General features: G+C 34.3%; 1 protein-coding gene across 2 annotated transcripts in view; it reads left to right on the top strand.

Annotated features, from left to right (window-relative positions):
* Positions 1 to 26,910, top strand: part of MSRB3 (methionine sulfoxide reductase B3) — a 143,585-nt gene that overhangs the window by 57,682 nt on the left and 58,993 nt on the right. For both annotated transcript variants that reach the window (XM_016139917.2, XM_016139918.2), the window contains one exon: positions 21,734 to 21,762. In XM_016139917.2, coding sequence (XP_015995403.2) covers positions 21,734 to 21,762 — 29 coding nt within the window. The remainder of the gene's footprint in view (positions 1 to 21,733; positions 21,763 to 26,910) is intronic.

Genomic DNA, 26,910 nt, shown 5'->3' with positions numbered 1-26,910 from the left:
TTATAAATTTCTTGAGAGAATAGGCCATGAGTTAAGATTTTTGTAACCCTCATCTTTATTCAGTGCAGGGGCATAGGACTTTGCATTCCTTGGTACTTAATTATTTATTAAATAAAATTTTTAATTCCAGTTAGTAAAAAGTAACAGCAGAGTTAAGTGACTCAAGCTGACACTAGAATAGTCAAAGTATAATAGATACTTGGTTATGGACTCCCTTAATTATTATCCTCTACTACACTTCTCAAATTGTTTTCTGTAGACCGCTCATGGAACTTACTTTAAGTGGATGCTTATTTCAACAATAGCATAGTTTGCAACTGCAAAGCTACACCTATCCCAACTAAGGGAGAGAAGAAAAAAATGTCTGTTGCTGGGGCCTTTTATAAGAAAACAGTGAAAAGAGCAAAAAGTGACCATCCTCTCCCCCCCAAAAAAATCAACTAACCCAAAGCTGTATCAAAAGCAAAGTTCATAGTCAAATATTTTTATTATGAAATATAAGAGATTAAAAATAACAAATAGTAAACTCCAAGTGCTAGAAAAATAACTGCAAAAACAATAAAATAAACTGGGATAAAATGCTTATCTTTTCCCTGCAGGCATTTGTCAATTCTAGGCATGGGAAGAGAGGGAAAGGTTCCAGACATTCAGAAGCAGAGATGTCAGCAGATCAGGATTTCTCAACCTCAACGTCACTGACATTTGGTCTGGATGATTCTCTGTTGTAGGGGGCCGCCCTATACACTGCAGGATGTTTAGCAGCATCCCTAGCCTCTACCCGTTAGATGTCAGTGGCACCTGTCCCTCTCTCCCCAACTTGTAACGAAAATTTTTTGAGATATTTTCAAATATCTTCTGGGGTTGGAAGAATTCATCTCCAGTTTTGAATAACTGACCTAGACAATCAGCAAAACAATTAAGCTCTGATTTGCAGTGCTTGTTGATTTCTGTGGTGTAAATACTTTCACTGTGAGCCATATCAGGCTACAGATGTGACATCACTGAATATGCAGTTAGGAAGAGATGTGTAGTAAGACCATTATACAGTAGTTCTATAATGCACATACAACAGCTGTAAATAACATAGACAATAGTTAAAGTTAGTTTAAAATTTTAGAGGTGGTAAGTTTTGAGTTTTACTTTTGTTTTTTATTTATGTAATTTAAAGTTTATTTAACTTATTTTTAGTAATGCCTGCGTTTAGCAATTGGCTCTCAGAGTTTCTAAACTTTTAACTATAGGCTCTCTTGAGCTCCAGCATACCAGCGTAATGGGGGCAAACCAGAGGTAGACCAAATTTATCAAAAACTGCAGCCCAGACCCAAGTTAATTTAGTCTCCGATTAAAGTAATCTCCCCCTTCTCCTTCCCATTCTAGCTGCCTGTAGAAGATTATATCATCCATAATCCAGTTTTTCATATGCAATATCAGGCATTTATGAAAAATGACCAGGCATACTGAAGTAAAAGACCAAGGGCAATAAATTGACAAACAGGTCTATAGATGATCCAGATATCCAGATTAAGTTATCCGACACAGACTTTAAAATAACTGAATAGTACATTCAAGAAAATATATAATAAGATGGAGAATTTCATCAGAGAACTAGAGTAATAAAGAATAAAATAGTTCTAGCATATTGGATATAGCAGAAGGCAGGATTAGTGAGCAGAAAAACAAGTTGGTAGAAAATACCCAGATTGAAGCTAGGATAGCTAAAAAAAAATGAAAAGTTATTGGAAAGATAATATAAACTACACAGTTTCAGGTATAACATATTAGAGTCACAGAAAGGGAAGCAAAAGATGATGGGGGGAAAAGCAATATTTGAAGAAATAATAACCAAGAATTTTCCCAAACTGAGAAAAAAATCTCGAGTTTCCGGTTCCAAAAGTGTAACAGATTTAAAACATGATGAATACAGAGAAAACTACATCTAGGCACATCACAGCCAATCTGATGAAAATCAAAGGAAAGGAGAAAATCATATAACTACTCAGATTAAATATCTTGAGAAATAAAAAAATAGAACTGTTAAATCCAAGAGTTTGATCTTGAAAGAGACCAATAAAGTTGAACATTTCTGTTAAGTCTAATCAAGAAAGAAAGGAAGAAAAGAATTGTAGGTTCAAAATACTAGAAAGGAGAATGAGGTAAAACCAAAGATATAGAAAAAATTATTTTAATGTAAGAGAATACTGTGTATAACCCTATTCTAAGAAAAATTTCAGTATAGTTTTTTAAAAATAAAGTAAAATAAAATTTGACTAAAGAAGAGATGTAATATATAAATTGACTATAACCCTAGAAGAAATTGAGAGTTATCACAAACCAGCTTAGACTTTCACAGAAAAAAGAAAAAAGTATTTCTATGTTATTACGAACTGTGTCAATCACAGAAAATAGATGAAAGCTTATCAACTTTCTTGACAAATGTAAAATACCTCTAAAACCAAGACCTGACAAAGACATTACAAAGAAAAACTATACACCAATCTGATTTATGACAAGAGATGTAAGGATCTTAAATAAAATATTAGTAAAAGGAATATAGCTACGTGTTGAATAAGTAACATGCCATGACAAGGTAGGGTTTACTTCAGAAATGTATGAATATATTGTTCAATAGTGGGATATCTTAGAAAAATATATGATCATTTTAATGTGTGCCCAGAAGAGATTTTATAAAAATTCCAAGTGCATTTTTTTAATTAAAAAAAACAAAAACAGAAAAAACTCTTAGTGACAAAGGAATAGAAGTAAATACTGTTTCATCAAATCTGAGAAGCAATTGATTGAAAGATTTATTATTACTTCAAGTAACACTAAGAAAAAAATGCCCAATAAATTGTGAAATGCTGTTTATTAATCATAAACACATTCAGGTTTCAGAGATGTTAACATGTTAAAAATAAAAAGTACCCAGTAGAGTCAGTGAACTACTATAGTGCTGAGACAACCAGCTAAGTATCAAAAAAATTAATTTAGATCCTACCTCAATATCTTACAACCCAGTATCTTGTACCCCAATAAAGTCTAGGTTAAATAAAAATTTAAATTATCAACAGTAAGATCATACAAGGCCTAAGGGAAAATATACGTGGGAAATTTGTATAACATTGGAGTGAGGTAAATCTTTCTAAACAAGATTACCAAAGCAGATATCAAAAAGAAAAAATATATTAGGTTGGATTATCTAAATAGTTTACATTTCTATAGATCAAAAACACTATTTGAAAAATTGGCAAACAAACTCGAAAAAATATATATGCAACCCACATGACAGAAGATTAATTGATATTCAAATCAATTGAGAAAGACAAACATTGAGAAAAAAGGCAGAAGATATAAACAGATACTTTTCAAAATAAGAAATATAATAAGCGTAGGGGATATATTCTACCTCTTGGTAATAAAAGTGAGGTTAAAAGAGGAATAGTTTTTTACCTACCAAATTAGTGAACATATTCTTTTTACTTTACTATTTTAATTTTATTTATTTTTAAATTAAATGTATTGGGGTGATTGGTTATTAAATTATATAAATTTCAGATGTACACCTTTATAATTCACATTTGTGTACTCTTTTGTGTTCTTACCACCCGAAGCCTAGTCTCCTTTCACACCATATATTTGATCCCCTTTTCCCTCTTTGTCTTTCCTCCATTCCTCTTTCCCTTTGGTAACCACCATTCTGTTGTCTATATCTCCGCCTTTTTTTTTTTTTTTTTTTTTGCTGCTTTTTGTTTTATATTCCACATACGATTGAAATCATATGGTTCTCATCCTTTTCTATCTGACTTATTTCACCTTAGCATAATACTCTTAGGATCTGTCCATGTTGTTACAAATGGCAATATTTCATCTTTTTTTTTTTTATAGCTGAGTAGTGTGTCATTGTGTGTATGTACAACATATTCTTTATCCAATCATCCTTTTCTTAATGAACTTCACCCCAAAGTCAAGGGAAGTAAAAGCAAAAATAAATGAATGGGACTACATCAAACTAAGAAGCTTCTGAACAGCAAAAGAAACCATTAACAAAACAAAACAAGGTAACCAACTGAATAGGAGAAGACATTTGATAAACTCCATTAAGGGGCTAATATGGAAATATTTATAAAGAACTCATACAACCCAGCAACAAAAAATAAGCAATCCAATTAAAAAATGAGAAGAAGACTTTTCTCAAAAGACATACAGATGGCCAACAGATATATGAAAAGATGCTCAACATCCCTAGATATAAGGGAAATGCAAATCAAAAACCACAATGAGATACCACCTCACACCTGTTAGAATGGCTTTTATCAGTAAAACAAGAAATAACATGTGTTGGAGAGGATGTAGAGAAAAGGGAAACTTCACACACTGCCGGTGGGAATGTAAATTGGTGTAGCCACTATGGAAAACAGTATGGAAATTCCTCAAAAAAATTAAAAATAGAGCTATCATATAATCCAGCAATTCTTCTTCTGGGTATCTACCTGAAAAATTTGAAAACACTTATTCATAAAGATAAATGTACCCCCGTGTTCACTGCAGCATTATTCGCAATAGCCAAGACATGGAAACCACCTGTGTGTTTTGATGGATGATTTGAACGATATCATAAAATTCAGTGTTGGTCAAGATCTGGAAAATTAGCATTATATAATACTGCTGGGTAGAGTGCAAATTGGTAGTAACTTCCTGGACAACAATTTGATAAGTATGGAAAAAGTCTTAGAATTTTGCATGCCTTTGATCTAGCAAATACACTTTCAAGAATTTATGCTAAAAATCATGTTTATACATGAAGAGAAAGCTACAAGAATGTTTTTAATCATTCTTTTTATGGTAGCAAAAAATAATTCAAATATCCACAATAGGCGTCTAGCTAACAGAACTATCTAGTTAAAATATATATGGCACTTCAAATAATATTGCAAAAAAAATATTTAATGATCTGGAAATAAATTTAGAAGTTTACAAAACAATAATTATGTATATCCTCATATTGTAAAATACACATATCTATAAATGTATAAACAAAACAGTTTAGAAGGTTGTGTACCAGATTTTAACAGTAGTTATATCTGGGTTGTTGGATTGTAGGTGATTTTTCCTTATTATTTTTTTCTCATCCTTTTATTTTTTTAAACACAAACATGTACTTTTCGCGTTATAAGAAAAATATTTAACATTATTATTATTACCTTTACTCACTGTGTTACAAACATTGAACAATTTAATTTAAAAACATGATCTTTCTATTCCAAATTTATCTTTTCCCAGTGATAATATTAAAGAATGAAATGGAATGGAATTCCAAATTTATGTGCAAGAGCCCAAATTCATCTTATACATTTATTAATTTACTCACATCCCAAATAGGTACTTTACCCACTGCCTTTCTTCTCTTCTAAGTTGTTCCTTTTTTTCCCCTTTCATCCTTAAGTGACTGGTAATGGTGATGATAACCTAGGAAGGGCGGCCACTGGGAGCTTAGACTTAGCTCAAACCTTCTATTTACCTACCTTCTCCAGGCCTCCACTTCAAGCATCATTTAAAATTTTCTCCCTCCTCATACTATCTTTCATCTTCTTATGATCCTCACATGGTTGGTTGTATTCCCAGACACCAGGAGGTAATTTATGAAGGACACCAAGTTGGGAATATTTGTATTTATATCCAAACAGACATATTTTAGTAAACTGTTATCATATTCAAATGAAGGATTAAAAAAACATCGAAGACTTACCATATACCAGGCATTATTCTAAGCACTTTAAAGAAAATAATGTCCTTTATTCTTAATAACAAATGAAAAATCAAAGCTCACAAAGGGTATATAATTTACGCAAGGTAACATTGGCAGTAAGTAAGAGATGGAGCCAGGACACAAATTTGGGTCAATCTGGCCCCAAAAGTATCAGTCTTTAGTTCTTGTATTATAATGCCTGCCTATATTCCAGCTGGCTATTCTTTTTGCTGAGTAATTCACCATCTGGTAGCTATCACACTCTGGTGTTAATTGGTGCTAATTTTCTGATGATGACCAAGTGACTGTATTTGGATTTTAAAGTAGAGAAAGCTATGATTAAGGTATGAGACATGCGAGGTTAAAGTCACAACTTTCCTTTCTTACTGGGTGACTTGAATAAGCTACTTATCCTCTCTGAGCCTTAGTTTCCTCATTTGTAAGATAATACCTCTGTCACAAGAACTTTAGAGAGGTTTAAGTAAATAATGTTGAAATGTTTTGTAAGTGGAAAAAACACTGTAGCTGTGAACCATTGATACTAAAACATTATAAGGATTGGTATAAATGGGCACTTTCAGAACCAAAATTCATTAGAGAAGGGGAGGCATGCCATTTATTTAGAACAGAGAACAGAAGGTCAGCGAGGTAAGTAATGCTTTAAAGTTCAGTGAAGTTTTGTCTGTTTGCCGGCTGATTCACAGTCTAGTAGTTATTGCAGGTTGGTGTGGAGGATAATGAGTAGTAATTGCTGCAGGAATAGGAAGGAGAGTGATTTTGCCTGTCCAGCATAAAGGCAGGTCTAGAGAAACCCTGGAGATAATTGATAGTCTTCTCTTACAGATTGGCCAGAGTATATCCAGAGTGCTCTGTGGTTCAGTATAAGATTCTCTCTTTAACAGGCTTATAGACAAAATAGACTATTTTTTAGAGAAGAGCAGCTGACAGTTAGGAGACTCAAAACTGTCACTTGAAGAGATGGTAGAAGAGAACTGAAAATGCTTAGCTCAGGGGGAGGAGAAAAGTCGTGGAGCTTTATGGTTTCCTTCAGCACTATGCAAACCAAGGTGGCCATTAGGCTCACAAATTCTAAGCCTCTCCCTGCAGAATTCTGATTTAGCAAGATTGTGGTGGAGCCCAGAATCTTTTTTTAAAAAATTCTTCTCTAATTCTTATGTTTGTTTATCGTGAGTCTAGATGAAGCTGAAGGAAGATTTTGCCGTAGAGCGATGTCCATAGCCATGAAAGGGAGGGAGCAAACACTACAGATAACAGACAGTAAGAGGTAAAAAATATTTGTCAGCCGTCTGAATGTGCGGAAAAAAAATTGGTGAACAAGCTGTTACTAATGATTAAATTGATCTTTAAAATCTGGCTTGGGAGGAAGGATGGCGATTTCAGTTTTGGAAGCCTGATAGATTTCAGGTTTTAACCTAAAATTTTAGGTATGTCAGTATTCCCCAATGTGTTACATTGAATATTGGTTTTTATCAGAAAACTACGCCTACATAATACTAGTTCCATGACGTGTTAACACGCGTTGCGTGAAAATAGAGTTCTGTGGACTAGTAAAACATAGGATTGCTTATTGGAAAACAGTTAGAATGTCAGTGGTTTCCTTATCATAAATATCAAGGTGTGCCCAATTCACTAATATTCACTGTTAAGCTCAGGAGTAGAATGTTATATGTAGGATTTTGAAAAATTTTGACCATAAAATCTTTTCTTAATTGAGGAACATAATGTGAGGCTAATGTTACTGATAACACACACTGACAAGTCCTAAAGTAGACAAGGAAGATATATGAGACCTACATTAGTATAATGGCTAAAGTTAAGATGTTTAGATATCACAGAAGGGATGAACTAGACTGTGAAATGTTTCAGAGATTCAGAAGAATAAGAAGCAGTCACTGGGTTTGGCAATGTTAGAGAACAATTTCGTTGGAAGTAGTAGTGAAGATTTTAGGATACAGTCTCATGTTTTCAAACCACAGGCTGAAATGGAGATAATGTGGTGAAATATCAGAAATTGAAATAATCCCAGAAAACAGTCATCATAGTTAAGTCATTATAGTTAGGTAGGAGTAGTGAGGCCAACCCGTTATAACTGGAGGGATAGCAAACTCAAGGGAAAATTTGATTTATTTTTTTTTTATATATCGAAGAAAAATGTAAACTAGGATATATTTAAGGTATTAGAGATGAGGGAAATGGATTTAAAGAACAGGTAAAATAAACTCTAGAAAAGAAGACGAACTTTTCTCTTGAGAGATAGGTAAAAGACTTTTTTACATTAGTAATTGCCCATATATGAGATGAGTTTTTAATATTCAATGTTTTGGATTAACTAGGTTCTTTGCTTATGTGTGTAAAGGTATACGTGTTAAGTGGGCTTGCCATGGAGTAGGAATTTAACACATGGCAGCTCTTAGTAGTGTTGCTGCTGTTTCCACTGTTTGGGCATTTTACTGCGTCGTACCCAATGGGTAGACAAAGGAATGAGAGTCAATTAAAGTCAAACTAGGTAATGATGTTCAGTTTATCATTCCTATATTTCATGATCATGGATTAGCTGGCTGTAACCCATGATCCCTTTTGCTGTTTATAGTTTATCTTGACCTTGAATTGTACTTGGAACAAACTTATACTTTTGTTCATTTGTGTCTTGATTTGTTTTCCAGTGGTCATTCTAGTTGCAGTGTTTCTGCTCTAAGGAAAGTTGGTTTTATAGTGCTGGAGATTTTCACATTTTACTTCTGTGTACTCACTTCAGTATATAGTGTTAATGGCAGTTGCATGACTCATAGTCTACATAAGCATAAATTAACTTCAGTACTTCTGTGGCGTGCCCTCGTTGAGATTGCTTTGGAAGACCACCCAGAAAGTAGAATTTATACAAACTGCAAAGACCCATTCAATTTAAGAAACTGAGCAGCACTAATCAAATTATACCTGCAGCCTTTAGGATGAATCAGCTACCCATTTGCTCTTGATTGAGGTTCAAACTGTTGATCTCAAACTATAAAAGATCTTAAACTGTAAAGGGCTGAATCATGGCTACTTTAAAGACGACCTCTTTCTTCAAATAGAGTGCTTTGCACATAGTGAGCACTCTGTAAATGCTCATGACTATGACTTGAAAGTTCAGATCTAGTGACCTTCTTTTCATGCTTTCCTGATTTGAGGGAAGCCTTCCTGATATTGAATCTTTGTCTTTCATATTATTTTTGCTTGGGAGTTTAATGTAAAGGTACTGACCATACAAAACATTTTTTAGTGATGAATCTTTTCAGGTAATTTGCTGGCCCACTCTGAGTAATTCATGGAACCTTATCATTTGATTTATGTGGCCAGAAACAATAGCTATAAAATCAAATGTTTTTAATAAGTTCACGAAGAAAGTACAAATGTATTATTATTTTTTCCCCCCTGGGACTGGGTCTTTTCTGACAGATTTTCACTTGTTTGGTGTTTAGTTTATTGCTTTCTATAAAGATAACTTTATAATGGTGATGCATAATGACTTGTGAGTGTGTAAATTTACACAATGTGATGGGAAATTTTTTACTTCCTCATTGGTGAATAAATTTCTTTGGGAAATACTAATATAAATAAATTGAAATAATTAGAAAGGCAGGATGCTTTCATATTTTAAATAAAGAACTTTTCTTTGCTTTAAAGGAATGTCATCCAGGTCATGATTCTCAGTATCATCTGGAGAATTTAAAAGTATACGTTTCCAAACTCTTTAATCTGTGCTTTTTAAAAGCTTGATGTAATCTGGTTAATCATACATCTTCTAAAATCATTGAATTGGATCTAGGGAACCAGTGATTTAGCACTAATTTTTGTCCCAAAATTAGGTCAAGAAACATGTTATACCATCTCTTTTCAATGCAATTATGTACCTTTCTGTTGTAAAGTAGGCTTTTAGTATCTTTATGATTAAAGAAAAACCAAGAGAATTATACTAATCTGAGATCCTATGTGGAACCATAGTGCTTGAAACACTTATTGATTCTGCAGTTCACAAGAATAAATCAGAAATTAGCAACAAATAGAGGGGGCAAAATGACTCAGAAGCAACAAAACCTATTCCTCTCTCATTTTCTTCCCATTTACTAAATAAAGGTACTATCCATTATCTACCTAGTTACTTGAGCAAAAAACCCAAGAGTCATCCTTGATGATTCTTTTTCTCTCACCTTTCATATCTAATCTACCATCATGTTTTATTGTTGTGCACTTTCAAAATATATTCTGAATCTGACTTATCACATCCACTGCTTTGCCATCATCTTTATCATCTTTCACTTGAACTACTGTGATAGTCTCTCAGTTTTGTTTTTGTTTTTTTCTTAATAGACTTTATTTTTTAACAGCTTTAGATTTGCAGAAAAATTGACAAGTTGGTACAGAGTTCCCAAATACTCCCTTACCAAGTGTCCCTTATTATTAATATCTTACATTTATATAGTATATTTATTACAATTTGTGAACTAATTTTGGTACATTTTATTAACTAAAGTTCATACTTGATTCAAGTTTCCTTAGTTTTTAACTAATGTCCTTTTTCTGCTCCAGGATCACATTCGGGGTACCACATTACATTTAATCATCAGTCTCCTTAGGCTTCTCTTGACTGTTACAGTTTCTCAGACTTTCCTTATTTTTAATGACCTTTGCAGTTTGAGGAGTATTGGTCAGGTATTTTGTAGGATCCTCTTCTGTTGGGATTTGTCTCACGTTTTTCTCGTGCTTAAACTGAGGTTATTGGTTTTGTAGAGGAAGATCACAGAGATAAAGTGCCATTTTCATCATCTCCTATCAAGGGTACATACTGTAAACATGACATCACCTTTGATAATTACTGTGGTCACCTGGCTGAGTAGTGTTTATTAGGTTTAGTCACAGTAAAGTTAGTCTTTTTTTCCCCATCTTGAGGGTAAAGTACCTACATAAATTGTTTGGAATTCCTCAGGAGAAATTTGTGTCTTTTCTCTCATTTATTTATTTACTTAATCATTTATTTATCTCAATATGGATGCATGGATATTTATGTTTTACTTTGGCTATATTCCAATATTACTTTATTTCATTGCTCATATTGTTCCAGCTTTGGCTATTGGGAGCTCTTTCAGCTGGCTTCTGTGTCTTTTTTGACGTATCCCTATCAATATAGGGGTTTGTTTGCATTTGTTTTTGAGCTCTTCCTTCCTTTCTGGCACTATTCGATGCTCTAGACTTATATATTTTCTGCCTTAGTCTTAGATTTCTCCTAGGGGTCATGGTTCCTTTTATTAGAGAATAGTATTAAAAAGTATTCAATAGTATACTTGAATACTGGGTGTTGGGTGGGTTCTCTGCCTTGGCTGCTGTCCTGTTAGGGTTCATGCTTCACAAAACAGGGTGAAGATAAAAATAATTTAAAATAGATTATAATTTGTTCTTTAAAATCTTTGATAATTTATTATTGTATCTTTAAAAATCACGACTTCTACCAATGACTTTTAAAGTTGTGATCTGGTCTTGTCTACTTCTCTGACTTCATCTCTTACCATTCTGTTTTTCATTCACTTCTTTCTAGATACATTGCCCCTTTTCTTTCTCCCCCTTCCCCTGTCTCTTCCCCTTCTTCTCCTTCTCCTCCTTCTGTTTCATGCTAAGCTTGGGTTTTTGCATTTGCCTTTCCTTTGGAGTCTCTACCAGAGTTTCCATTTTGCGCCCACATTGCGTGTGAGTGCCTTCTCATTCTTTATGTGTCACCTGAAATGTTGTCTCCTTCTAAAGCATGTCTCTGATCACTTATTTAAAATAGTTCCCCACCTGCACTCGAGGAACTCTCTGCCCCGTTATCCTCTAGATTTTATTACAAAAGGCACTCTGTGTCAACCTCTATCTGAAATAATCTAATATATGTAGTTATTTGCTATCTGACTCCCTTTGTCAGAATGTGAACTCCGTCTTAGTATCTCAGAGTCTAGAACAGTTCCTGTACATGGTTGGTGCTCAGTACTTATTTAGAATGGATGAACGCAAAAAAGAATCGATGAGTTTTTTCTCGTTGGTCTTGCCCTTGAAAGTTTGCCTTAGTCTGGGTTTTAATTGCTCCAACTAGAAATACTAATTTTTTAAGTGGAATAATGAATGGATTTAAGATTCTCATGGAAAGTAGTTTCTATTTTCAATTTAATTATTGAATTGTCTAATCCCAAAATTATGAAGGAAAATTCATCCCTATAAGATTTTCTTGTTCTTCAAGCATTATTCATTTTGTTTCCCCAAATATGTATGGAGTAGCAGATATGGAGTAGCAGATATTATTATACTTACTTTACAAATAAAAAATACAACTGACTTTTTAAGATCTAAATGGCTTTTTTCCAGGGCTTTGTAGAAACAGAGAGCAGACTTAATTTAAGACTAGAAATATCCTTTCTCCATGTTTTTTTTTTAATTCTTAATTTATGTTTTTTTCTTCCTAATTTTGTTATTATTTTGTTTTTGTACAGTAGATATGAAGGACTCTGGATAAATGAATTCTTGGGACAACCAGAACATGTCTTTTAACCTTAAAATTATTAACTAATGGTTTTTAAACCTGCTTTCTAAATAATATATTTCCATATCTTACAAAATGGCATAATTATTATTTTCATGGCTTGTAGCTCTCATTTTTAATATTATTTATTAAATTGTGTTATAAAACAATGGTGCAATCAGACCATAATGAGCTACATAGGTCTCTGCTTGTTCCTTTAAAGAATTCCTAGAGAGTTTTATGGAGTGCAGAGGAGGAGGATTCTTTATCTTTTCATCCCCATTGACATCCTTAGACGATATCAAGGTGTCTGATATTTGCCTCTACACTAGTCAACTCTAGATTGCTCTTGTTTGAGTTTCCTTTGTTGTCTCTCTAAAATTTTATATCTATTAATTATTGTGTCTAGCACTAACCTGCTAGCCATAACTTCTATTGTTCAATTTCTGATTACAGCCTAGAGTAGAAATGAAATGTTCCATGGAAAATAGGCAAGAAATATGTGTGTAAAACTGATGGAGGGCAGTAAATTTTACTACCTCCTAAGTTTGCCTCATCCCCCAGAGAGCACATGACACATATGTACACAACAGCAGTTGTGTAAAGGACCAGGCATAACCATTGTAACATTCTCCCACGGCGATATGAAGAGACAAAGAGCCCATTGATCAGAATCTCATGGTATGCCTACTGGTTGGTGGTCTATAGTAATTTACAGAAGCAGCTGCTCAATGGTCAAAGCGTAGGTAAAGCACTTTGGCAGAATATGGTTAAAAATAATGAGGGAGGATAGAGAAATCAAATATGTTTTGTACCTAAAATGGGTTAAAGTGTGTAAGAGCTGTAGACATTTTTATTTCCAGCTAATTTCTAGACTTTTGGCTTTTATTGGAGGTTTGAGGTTGCTAAATATCTGACTGAAGAAGAAATGAAGTATGGCAGTTTGCTAGGGTGGCTTAAACAACAGGAATTTATCGTCTCACAGTTTGGGAGGCTGCAAGTCTGAGATCAAGGTGTCAGAAGGGTTGGCTTTTTCTGAGGCCTCCCTCCTTGGCTTATGGATGGCTGTCTTCTCCCTGTGTCTTCCTATGATCTTCCCTCTGTGTATATCTGTGTCCTAATTTCCTTTTCTCAGAAGGACACCAGTCTTATTGGATTAGGGCCCACTCGAATGACTCCATTTTAATTCTATTTAACTCTTTACAAACCCTATTTCCAAATACAGTCCCATATGTTAGAACTTCAATGTGAAGTTCAACATGAAGGTATGCCCTATTCTCCTTAACACTGTTTTCTTTAGCGTTTTGGATTTATTTTCAATAGCTAAAGGATTTTTTTACATTGAAAGCTTTATTCTCTCTGTAGTTATAAATATATACAAGAAACAAATCATTTTAAAGGAAACATATGGTTAAGTGTTGTTATATGTCATACAAACAGGATTGGAATTCAAAGAAGGTACCTCACCTCACACTCACTTTTCCTTTCCCCTTCTCCTTTTATTCATTATTGGGAACTGCAGCAAAATTTAGATAGCTCAACTCTCCTAGGGATAGTTTGTATGGAGCAACATCAGTTTCTTTCAAATGCCTTATATAACTAATGAGGAAAATGGGGCTTTCAAGTTAAATGACTTGTCTTGGTTTCTGAACTAGAATCCAGGTCTCTAGATTTTTTTTTCCAGTATGGAATGTGTTCTGCAACTATTTTAGAGAATGTTTTATTTGTGTTTTAAGGACAACTAAGATTCCTTTTCTATATTGTGTAATCAGATCACTTATTTTCTGTCAGCCTTCTCTCTTAAATATTTTCAGTTTCTTCAGTTGTTTTTATTGCTAGTCTCTTATTTTTCCACATCATTTAACACCCATATTAAAATTGCACCCCAAGTAATAGATCTCAACCAGAGTAAGTAATAAAGTCTTTCTTTTTATCATATAGTATTTTTTTTTACTTAGCTAAAATATTGCTAGTTGTACTTGTAGCCATAAGTAAATTTTATTTAATATCATTGCTTAGATAAAACCTACCTTCTACTCAATTTCAAATATGCGCCCGGTCCTAGCCTAGGCACATTGTACTAACATCTCATTTAATCTACACAAAAATTTAAAAAAGTAATTGTGTTATAGACTGTTAAACTGAGATTTAGAGTGGTAATTACCGTCTCTAAAGTAACAGGGTGGAAATTGGAAGACCTGGGACTCGGCTCTGACCTGTCTGTCTCCATTGGCTGCCTTTCCTATGATTGTTACCTCAATATTGAATGCTTCCCAGATGATACCATTCTGATGGCATAACATCTTCAACATATTAGGGTGACAGTAATCTCAGTGAAAGCATAAGGGCCTGGTTAAAAGGAAAAAATGAACGGTACCCATGGAAGCAGAAGCACGGCTGTAGGAAGCAGGAATTTATACAGGCATGGTATCTGTAGCACATTACAGTCCCTGGTGGAAGAGTCTGTCAGTAAACGAAGAGGAGAAATTGTAGCTTCCCTGTGGTAACTAAAGCTGAAGGTTCTCGTTAATGAGCTCATGGAAGACATCTGTAAACAACCTATGAGTGACTTCTCTGTTCTTTTGATCATGATTGTCTTGATTTCTAAATTTCTGATTTTTTGATTTATATTTTTTAGTTCAAAAAAATTAAGCATGCACTTAACAAGTGGGCATCTTTTGTTTGTAACTTTTTCTCAGTTTTTAGTTGTGCTAGCTAACATGTCTTTAAATATTTAAATTCATTTTCTTCTGTGTAGTTTTCTGTCTTTTGTATTTATCAGATCATTGTCATAGAAATGTGACATAGAGACCCAAGTTTTAATCACATTAAGTAGATAGTTCATACCTTACTACTGCTATGGTAACACTATCAGTTAGAATACGTTGAGTTAAACATAACAGAAATAGCCAGGTGAAAGCGGCCTAACAATGCCAGACTTGAGTGTAACTCAGCAAGCACTCTAGAGAAAGGCTGTTCTGGAGTTAGAATGATATTAGAGTTCTGGGTTGGCATTTCTTTGATTTTCTTGTCTTAGCAATCATCCCTCATGGTTACAAGGTTGCTGCAGAAGTTCTAAGTATCATATAACTACATATAGTAACCTCAAAGGTAGGAAACAGGGAAAAAGTAAACAAACAAACAAAAAAAAGGCCTTCTCTTTAAAACATCCCTGTCCTCGTAGAGAAGAACATTTCCAACATTTCCAAGAAGTGTCCCCAGCAGACTTTCTAGCTACTCTCACTGCTGAGACCTAGGTTACCTGCTATCTTTGAGCCAGTCACTAACAGAGAATAGAATTTCCACAATCGGCTTAGCTTACTGATGATTCATTCCTGGGGTGGACACGTTTTTAGTGCCCTTTAAAAATTAGAATTCTGTTATCAGGGAAAAGGGAGACTGGTCATTAGATAGGCAACAAATAGGGTCTGCCGCAATTATTGAACTCTTTTAATATGATCAAATAGCCATATGAACAAATTTGGAACAACTCTGATGAGTGCAAAGAAGGAGCAATGTAATATAAAAGTATAAACAAAAGGGAAATAATCTAGTCTGGCCACTCTTCTTCCAAAGATTGATAATTAAGCTACTATGTAGAAAAAGTTTTAGGAGTTAAGTAGACAAAGGGGTTAAGAGATACCTAAGAGTGGGTGAGGAGAAGGGAAAGGAATGTTCCAGGCAGAAGAAGTATATGACATTTATGCAATAAAAGAAGAATAAATATTCACTGCTCTTATTCCTAGCTTCTGGTCCAATGAAGGCCTTTGAATTACTTGTAGGAGTAAGAAAAAAATACGTAGACATATAGGATCCTGAAATATTGAAACTTGAGGAATTCTCATGCTTTAAGGGGACAACAGAACAGGTTATTTGACCTGGATTGTCCTAGAAAGTCCTTAGTATGGAATTGCCATATGTAATGTACTTATAGGCAAGGATCAGTCTGTCCATCCCATTTCTTCCCTCTAATAACTTTCTGTAGCTAGAACCTTTAGCTGACATCAATTAAAAACAGTAAGAACAGTACCCACACTCCTCTACATGTTTTCTAAAACCTTTTGGAACACTGACTTCACTAACTTGTAGTTCATTAGATTTTTTTTTAATATAGTCGAACATTATGCAAAGAGCAGTGTTCTCTTAGATTTCATGGGTTCCTAATAAGAGACAATAAAAATTTTTTAAATAAAATAAATGAAAACTTTTGACTTCAATACACATAGCACTTTCATGGACACTGGATTATTTCCTATAAATAGAGAGTAGTTTTATAAATTTGTTCAGGATTGCAGAACTCTAACCAATGACTAAAACTGCCATCTTTCAAAAATCTGTAACTCTATTATCAAAAGAATGTGTATAACATATGTTTTAATTATTTAAAAGTAATAATAATTACTTAAATTCTCCTAGCATTTGCCCTGTATGGTTTTTAAATTCATAAAATCTTTTCAGGTTTAAAAATTTGGAAGTTTTAGTTTCAGCCTTTTTTAAATGTAATAGTATTGTTAGAACTGGTCTGACAAGACTCCAAAATCATAATGGCTTAAACATGGTAAAAGTCAGGATCGATATGGTGCTACGAGTGTGTGTACCTTCAGGCCAAGGGGTGGCCAGAGGCTGTTGCTCTAATATCAGCTTCTCTTTTGTGATCTAAGAATGGCTGCTTCAGCTCTTGGCATTGCATCTACATCCCAACCAGTGGGTAGAAGAGAAGAAGAAAGGGAGGGGGCACAGTCATTTTCTTTAAGTTATACACATCACTTCTGCTTGTATCCTTTTGGTAAGAACTTAGTCACATGGTCACAAGTAACCACAGGAGAGGTTGGAATAATTGTCTTACATAGGCAGCCATGTGCTCATTTAAAATTCAGAGATTCTATTTCTAAAATAAAAAAGGGGAGAATGGATATCAAAAGACAGTAATAGTCTGTGCTGTATTTACCATCTTTTGGCAATTGCCAAAGGAATAAGTTTAAGCTTAAAAGTAAGTATATACTCAAGGGTTAAAATGGTATCTGTAGAGACACAATTATATTTATGCATCTTATACCACGTATAACCTTACTTTATGCATTATTTATATCCCTGCCCATCTAGTATAGTATGCTACTGAAAATAAACATGTAAGAATATGTTTGGAATGAACTCTGCCTTTCTTGTATAATCTGTATTGTTTGAATTCTTTTTTCACACTTGCTATTTGTTTGTTCTCATCGGTACTTTACTTGCTTTCTTAAAGAGGATTTATGAATAGAGATAAGTCCGTAATATGATAGAGGAGTACTCTGTGTCCCTAATGTATGTAAGCGTGTTTATGTGAAATCTGATAGAAACCTGTATTAACTGATACCATAGGACCAATTGTCCCAACCCCTCAAACTGACAGTATTAACTTCTGTTGTTCTTTTTTATTAATAGAGTAGTTGCATTTTTGAAGGTTTAGTATTGTGAGAATTCGGAATACTCTTGTTTTTAAACTGATACCTAAGGTCATTAATTTGTTTGTGAAGATGTTTTCTCTGTACTTTCAGTGTATATTTACACACTGGAGAAGATAAGATGATTTGAGGAATAAAAATTTTCTAATACGATTTTTTTTTTTTTATGTCTCTAAAGAAACATTTTATTAAGTTTTTGGTCACTTGTTTTTGGTCTTCTATTAATTACAGATTCATTTGTTCATGTGTTAGTTCTTACTACAAATTTTTAATAAGTCTTAAATGCCAGGTGCTGGGCTAAGTGTTGGGGATATGAAGATGAATGGGGCCCTGTCTGTGCCTCGCTGAGCTTAGTTCTGGTGCCTCACAGTGTGGGGAATGCCGTGTCAGGGCCCGTGGTGTAAGGTAACTGAGGTGCAAGCAAGGAGAACTGGGAGGTCAGGGGACAGGCGGAGCACTGAGGAGATTGAAGTGAGTGAGTCCTGACAGCTGAGGAAAAGTTTGTCAGTGATGAGCTGCGGGAAGGACGCTGGATGCATGCTGTGAAACAATATGGTGATAGTTTGGTTTGGTGAGAGTGAAAGTTACAGTGTGGATTAGAGATGGAGCTGGAGAGCTGGATCAGGGTGGGCCCCTCATACAGCTTGCACAGGAGTGTGAACTTGTTGTCCCTAGGTCCCTAGTATGGCCCATAGTAAAACATGCTTTTTTACGTGATGACTTATTACGAGGCCTGGCCCTCATATATGCAAGGCCTGAGCAAGAGGACAAATGGGAGTATAATACACATAATTATTTTTAAAGTTATAAATGAAGGCAATCAACTGTTAGAAAAGGATACCAACCTACCTTGACAAATATACCTTATAACAAAAACAGTGAAGACTGTGTGTAAAACCATTGATACCAAATAATCGAGAATATTACAAATTTAGTTTCGACTTCCACTAAAATGCTGTGATTAACCCTGGGGAAATGCAGGGACAATAATTACTAGGCCGAGTGGATTATGGAATCCATAAGAGAAACACCTTCTTTTCTTCTTTGTTGGGGGAGGGGCTCTCTCAGTTCTGCCAGAGGCTCTGTTCCCCCACCCATAGCCTGTTCCCTGTCCGCACCAGCCAGGCACTGGAATTTCAAGGCCATCTAGACCACACTAGTCTGGTTGAACCTCTGGCCCCTCAGTGCTGTCAACTTCACATGCTCACAAGAGGTGTTTAAATTAAGAATTCTCTGAGCAGGAACATAGAAGAGTAGGGAAAGCATACTGCCTTGCCCACTTCGTTCCACCTTCCTTTTGCCCTCAGGTCCAAGCTCCTTCCTTCAATTTATAGCCTCTGGCCAGCCCTTGGGTTGGACATACAAATGCAGAAGTAGCACAACTCAGTCTGAAGGAAAGGCCCACGTAGGCTGAGAAAGCCAGCTCGGGGCCATTAGGGTAGAGAATGTTGGGGACCCTGGTACTTGGAACTTCAGAAAGAAGAGGGGGCTCTTTGCCTGGTGGAGAGGAGGCTGCAGCCAGTGGAAAGCCAGGGCAGAGGATTTTTGCTCATTTATAAGGATAGTATTGCCTAGTATACACGTGTGAACATGCTCACGCACACACACACAAATGCATGTACATACACCTAAAAGATTTACAAAAATGTACATATTCTCAATACATGAAGTGCATTCTGTCTTGTTTTCTGTTTTATTTCAGTTTTTAAAAAAATATTGCTTGTAAACTACTGAACAACTGATTTCATAATTCATTAATGGCTCAACTTGTGGCTCAAGTTTGGAAAACTCAGCTGTAGTTGTTCGGATGATGGTAACGAGATCAGATGAGTGTTTTGGAAACATCCGGCAGCTTTAATGATGGAATGAAAGGGGGAGGGGATACTGGTTATGAGATTATTGAGTCAAAGATAAGCCCGGAGATGGTAAAAATGAGGATGGAGAGGAGGGGAATGTAGTAGAATCAACAGGTCTTGGTGACTAATTAGAAGTGGGAGGAATAGAAGAAAACTAGAATAATATAATGACTTCTAACTTAAGTGGTAGGGAAAATAGCAGGAAAATTATATTTGAAGGAAAAGAAAATGAATTCAGCTTAGTATATGTGGCATTTGAGGTCGTAGTGTGATATTCAGGTAGTATTATGTATTAATTGGAGAGAGGTTTAGTAGAGGCTATAAGAGGGCTTTGGAATTTAGCACTAGGAAGCCACTGAAAAGCCTTAGCAAGGATAGATCATAGTGGTTCAAAGAGTGAATGACTATATAGTATATAGTCTCTATTCTTTCAATAAACTTGGTTATAAAGCCAAGAAAAAGAGAACAAGAGCAGGGTGCAGATTTGAAGGAGGGCTTTTATTTGTTTCTGGGCCACTTTTATGTAGAAGAGAGGAGAAACCTGTTGAGATTCAGATACTGAAGATATAGCAGAGTGAAGGAGTGACTCATGCAGCCTGGTTCCAGGGGAGATGAGAAAATGCATTTTAGGGCATCAGTAGAGGGAACTTTAGGCAGAAGGAAAAATACCTCTTATACAGGTAAGCAGGAGATAAGGATGTGTGCAGAGGCAGAAATTCCCAGCCATTTGTTGAGTACAAGCAGCAGATACTTTGTGGTTGATGTGGCTACAGAGGTTAATGCAACCTAGTCTAGTGCAAAGATAAGATAGGTAAGTAAACCAGGACAATGTGTGGTCACTGTCATTTAGAGTTATGCTCAGGGATGCTGGAAACAAAGAATAGGCATGAGGCAAGGCTTTCCAGAACAGGAAAGAGGACAAAAAATGAAAATGGGCTCCTGAAATGGCAGTCAGGTACATCTAAGCGGAAGATTGAGATGAGGAGTGTGATGTGGCCAGGGCTTGGGAAAAATGTGATGGTTATTGATAACCATGCTTATAATAATGTACTTTTTTTTTTGTTTTTGAAATTACTGATTTTGTTTAAGCATCAGGTGAAACTTTATTTGAGAATACTTGAGAAAATGAGAATTTATGACAAAGGAAGCCGCTTATCCTTCTCTCCTCCCCACTTTGATGACTTCTCTTGAAGCTAATTTAGGTAAAGAAAGCCACCACTTCCAAAAGTGCTTTGGTGCCCTGGCATAATTTCAAAGAAATCTGCTTTCCCACTTAGTTAACTACATTTCCCCAGGAAAAAAAAAAGGTCTTCTCTGTCAATGTAGCATCCTTTAACAGGACTCCTGCTGGTCGGTTCTTGTATCTTGGGGTGGCAGCTGTGAACATATATACTATTGATTGTTATGTGTGATATAAATCCGGCTGGAGCATGCTCACTAATTGGTTTGAGAGCTAGATATAGACAATGCTGTCTTAGAGTAGCTTGTGTAGATAGGCCTCGTCTTAGGGTTAATTCTGCTTGACAGCACATCAGCAGCATCTTGAGAGTAATTACCCAACAGAAGTTTTCCCACAGCCGAACTGAGAGCTTCAAAGGCTTCTGAATTTACAACCAGTATTAACCTATATCTGAAACATAATGTTCCCACAAGGGCTCAGGTTTTTTTTTTCTCCTACTTATTAAATGTATGGGGTTACTAAGTTCATTTACTCTGTGAAGAACTTAGTGAAAAATTACTTGGCGTCAAATAATCGAAAACCTTTAATAATAAGTAAAAAGGATAGTTTTAAATTTAATTTTTTTATTGCTTTATTATATTACTGAAGCAAGCTAATCTGTAGAGATTGGGTGTGTATGTGTGTGTATTTTTACATAATTTACCCTCTTTCAAAAACAAGCTAAAAAATTAATATCTTTTCCATATTGTGCTATCTCTGTGGATACGTGCATATTTAGGGGACTTAGGATAGTAATGCATTCATTTAAAATGGTTAAAGTAAATATACATTTGCATTTTAAAAAGATATTTTTCTTGTTGACCAATGTACTGAAATCTATAACTATTGCAATCCTCCTGCTCATAAAATAAGTTATTCTTTAACAAGCAATTTTTATATTGTAAAAAAATGTCTTTCCCTTTGCAGGTCAGAAACCAAATTTGACTCTGGTTCAGGTATGTTTACATTAATAATGTTATTCTGAGTATATTTTATTTACATTATTCTCTGAGGAGTAATTCATCAGATCAAGAACCATTTTGATTTTAAACAGACGAGGCAGTCTCTTTTCAAAACATGAACCCCACCTCAAAGCAGGGCTATTAGCTGCTTGGAAGCATAACTTGAGATGTTCACTCTGGGATTCTTGATACTTCTGCAATAAGCATTAAATGCTTTCTATCTGCAGTTTTATTTTAAAAGCAGAGGTGGGGGTTGCACATAATCATTGCTGAAAGAATATTATTTTCTCAGCGGACAAAGCATCCTGAATAATTTGAAGATTCTCTGCAAGTGACTTGTCATCAAATGTGGGTAATAGATACATTTAATCTACAAACTATGAAGAGTTTTACCCAATGAAAAGATATTTGTCAGTGACTTAGTTATTTTTTATTTGTTTTGTTGGGGGTAATGGAAAATTAAGGTTACCTCAAGCCAATATTTTGTATCCACCAAGACAAAATTTACATCCTCACGAACAGAGGCATATCAGCCTCATTAGATGTCTTCTCATTAAGCGTGAATGTAGCCACATAATCCTTATGTTTGACTGTGTCTCTATGTCACTTGCTGAGATTTATTGGCTTCAGAGTTTCTGATGGTGTTGACAATTAAAGCACAAAAATTGCCTCGTACACGGTACAAAGGAATTATGCTCTTTAATGAACTGTTAATAGATAAATAACTTTTAATTACAGGAGAAAATAATTTACAGAAAAATATATAACTGAATTTAAAAGTAACATTTTTACTCTGGTTTGCATTCTATTATGTTTTAACTTAAAAAAATGTTTTTGTTTATTATGCAAAGGAACCATGACTATATTATATATACATACATATACATATAGATATACATATACATATACACATATACATACATACGTGTGTGTGTGTGTGTGTTTATAGTGACATTAAGGAGCCAACATGTTTTTCTTCTTGAAAAGCTTTATCTTCCCTTTTGTATAGATTTATGAATTTTTCCACCTTACTGAGACTCTTTAAATATGAAACCTGTTAATTTGAATTAACAATTTCACCTAATTTGTGAACCGATTTCACATATTTTTCATTCTGTGTGTTCTTGCGTTTCTGAATCGTGTGACAGTGATAGTATAAGATAAACTTTTCTAGTCTGCAGTATTGATTATATGAAGCTTAAAGGCAGGTGGCATTGTATCAACTATTTGACTTTTTTCTTGATTCATGGGAGGTGACTCAAAATCAGGTGAAAGATCTTTGTCATTTTTTAAGTTAAAATCTTTAAATATAATAAAAAATAAATGAATAAAATTGATGAAGAATGAATTTTTACATAAAGATTGGATATCTTTTCATCATTACTAGTCAGTCACCAGATATTAACTAAGAAACTACTCTGTTACAGTCCAATTTAATTCCCTAAACATCAAGTCAGAAACTGGTTTTAGGATACAGGGTCTGGAATATAGCTTTTAAAAATAAGAAAGTCCACTAGGTTCATTTTGAAGGTAAAACCTGGAAATAGTGTACAAAACTGAAATATTAGGCAACTATTGTCAAAGTCAGAAAATATATGTTAAATTTTCAAATCCAAATTAAAGTGTGCTGCTAAATTCCTGTAGTGAAGGTTAGTATTTATTATGAAAATAGTTATAACATCTGTACAGACACACATCTTTCACTCTTGTGACCAAAGATTTTGTTCATGATTTTTATTTTTTTCCAAATCATAATTTTTAAAAATATCTGTCATGGACAACATCTGCATGTCTTTGGAAACTATATAGTTCTGTGCTCTGAAAAATCTTTTGGTGAATATTGATTAAAAGTTTATTCTTTTAGTTTTAAATTTAAATATGTTGTGGAAAGAATCCAGATGGTTTCAAATCAAGAAATAGGTAATTATTATTATTTTTTTAAATAAACTCTTACCTGTCTATCAAATGAGGAAATCATGACAAAGAAAGCTAGAAATGTATTCTTTGGCATTCTATATCATGCAAATTTTGGTTAGAAATAAGGTAGCATATTGGAACAATTAAATGTGTGACTTTAATAGGTTCATTTTCTCTATTGTTCATCAAATACAGAAAGTAAACTAACTCTGTTTAATGTTGTATAGTGCTGTAACAGTGTTCTGACAAAGTAAGATTTTTTTTAACGAAGGAAGATACCAGTCTTACTAAGGAGAAAAGCCCCTTAAAAAATAAATACTATGGTCAGTGACTAGCCATAAAGGAAAGTATTTCAAAGTGAAATTTTATATATATATATATATATATGTATATATATATATAATTTTGATATATATATTTGACATATATTTATAAAATTTTCTTTTCAAGTAAACAATCCAACTTATGCAGAGCTTACTGCACATTTGCAGTTTGTATAAATGAGCTTCAGACTGTGGAGTAAGATTCAGGAGGAAGGAAAGAAAGTTTTCATTGTCAGCACATGGCAGAAAATGTTAGTTGTCGAATATATAACAAAACCTAGAAAGTGATTTAGATTTTTTTCTTATCAAAACTGTGTCAGTGTTTTCTTCAAAAGCAAATCCATAGACAACTTCTCTGTGTTCTTTTAGTTTCAAAAATTTTTTATAATGAAAAATTTCAACTGTATATAAAAGTAGAGAGTATAGTATAATGAGCACCTACATATATTATCTAATTTTCCATCTTTGTTTTCATTTTCTTTTTTTGTTTGTAATATTGTAAAGTAAAATACATTTCATGTGATTTTTTAAAACCTGGAAATTACAGATTGTCTCGACTAACTGAAGGAAGGCAATTAATTTTTTGAGGTTTTCATTTATCTCAGAATTTTGGGTCACATACAAGTTCTTTCAGAAAGTATTGTGGCATTACTGTGCCCACATTCAGTTAGAGAGACCTCGAAAGTTGTGTTTGTGGTGGTTAAAAAACCTTTAACCAAAAAGTAGAAGCGCCGAATTAATTCTGACCTGAGAACCCAAGGAACGTTCTGTCTTCGGTTAATTTGTTTAAAACTTTAGCTGCCATCTAGCTGCATCTTCTATGTACTGAGTTATATATTGATTAAACTCTGTTTCTGTTGGGTTAGTATAACTCAGTCACCTAAAGTTTTTGGCTTTGCCCGTTGAGAACAATCAGCCTACCTTCTTTCTAAAGAAGTTTGAAGGTTTCCATTTTAATATTGTTTCCTAGTTGATGTATTAATGTTGCTTACCTAAAATTGTGTATAGTTGGTGATTTTACTAATAGAGTTAAAACAGACTTCCTTTTATGTTCAGAAGTAGCAAGAAGCTGTGCTCTTCTCCCCACCTCCCAAGAAGGGAAGTTAGTTGATGCTGGAGGAAGCAGAGCATTGAGTTTAATGTAGTGATTAAACATGAAAGCTATATATCAAATCTCAGGAGAAACATGCTTTTGAAAGAGGCGGAGAACTGTGGAGCATATTGCATGATAGGCTATGTAAACAGAGCCCTGGAGGTCACTGTGTGGATGCAAACCAATTAAATAAAGAACTTACTGGCTTTGCTTTCTATCATCTGGATGGGGAGGATCACAAGTTAACTTGTACAGGGTCGAAGTGTAAACTTTGCTTGAATAAGCTAGGCACCTTTGGAAACTTCATTAACTCTTTCAATTCACTAACAAGTTTTTTTGTTGTGTTTTGGTTTATTTATTTATTTTTTATAAATTAAACTAAACCTCTAGGAAGTGAAAAACAAAAACCAAAACATGTGCCTTCTTGGCCCTTCTGTATATACCCATCGGCAAAGATGCTAGCGATGAGTGGAACGGAAGAGAAAGCACAGGTTGCACTGTGGAAAGGCCAGAGCCGGCTGTGTAGTCACACTTCAAGAACACGCACGTGTCTTTTAAAACCAGCCCATTTGGAAAATCATAATAACTGAAAAAAGATGTTTTTCTCTTCTGAATTCTGGGTATAAGGTAGAGATATAGTTGGAATTTACTAGTCATTACATAACATCAAGATATTGTTATTTCTGTTCTCTTAAAATAGACTAGTTTATTGACTAAGAAAAACTGAAGCCTACAACTGTATGTTAAGGACTGCCTGGCATCTAATTCTGTGGTCCCAACCTTCTCGGGAAATGTTTGGGTGCAAAAATTAAATACCAAGTTAAATAGTATAGTTTCATGGTCCATAAACATTCAAAATAATGATTTTTTTTTTTTTTCCGTGAGCCAACTCCAGTCATGTTGGACTAGAAAGTGAATAAGCTTATGTTTAGTGCTTGTTGATTATGGGCTTCTTGAAATAGCTGTACTAAGGAAGTGGGCTCATAGAACACAGCAACTGAAAGGTATAAGATTTCATGAAAGCAAATTATGGAGGATTAAGAAACCTAATGAGCATGGTTTAGTGTGGAGAGTGGAGGAGAAAGCTCACTATTAAATAGAGCCCAAGAGTGTACAAGGTTAGAAGATCCTAAAAGACACGAAAATAAAGGGCACAACAGAATATAATTATCCTGAAGGGGGGAAAAAAAACCCAAGGAACAAAAAGCAGCTAATGTCGCTTTTAAGATCTTTAGTTAAAAAGGAACCTATCTACACTAGGGTAAGGAAATCAAAGAATATAATCAGTTAAAGCTTGAGGCAAAAACATAAGAGCAGTGAAAAATAGAGTATGCTGATAATGGTGGTGACTAAGTTGAAATGAGGGAAATGAGGAATGCGAATATAGTAGAATTAGAGTTTTGAAAGCTTATTAGTAAATGAGACAATCTGCCTAATGTAGTGAGCCTTTCTCGAAAAATAATAAGAAAACACATTCAGATCTTATACATGTGAGAATATGTTGACAATATATTTTAAAGTCTATGAATCAATTTCGTCATTTTAAATTTCTTAATTGTGAAGGTCTTGTAACAATGAAGAACAAAGAAATAAAATATAAATCTCAATAAGAATATTGAAATCTATCTTTGAGAATGATTCATTAATAGAAATAAGAAAAATATCAAGTATGCATCTATTCAATAGTTCAACAGTTATCTATTAAGTAATACTACATGTCAGATGCAGAGCTTATAGCTGTGAACAGAGTAGACACAGTTTTTTCTCTCATGGAATTTTACAGCTAGTTGGGCCATGAAGCAAATTCAT

The sequence above is a fragment of the Rousettus aegyptiacus genome, unplaced genomic scaffold (assembly GCF_014176215.1).
Source record: "Rousettus aegyptiacus isolate mRouAeg1 unplaced genomic scaffold, mRouAeg1.p scaffold_m13_p_2, whole genome shotgun sequence".
Lineage (NCBI taxonomy): Eukaryota > Metazoa > Chordata > Mammalia > Chiroptera > Pteropodidae > Rousettus > Rousettus aegyptiacus.
The sequence above is the reverse complement of the archived record's forward strand: the minus strand, read 5'-3'. Positions and strand labels throughout refer to the sequence as shown.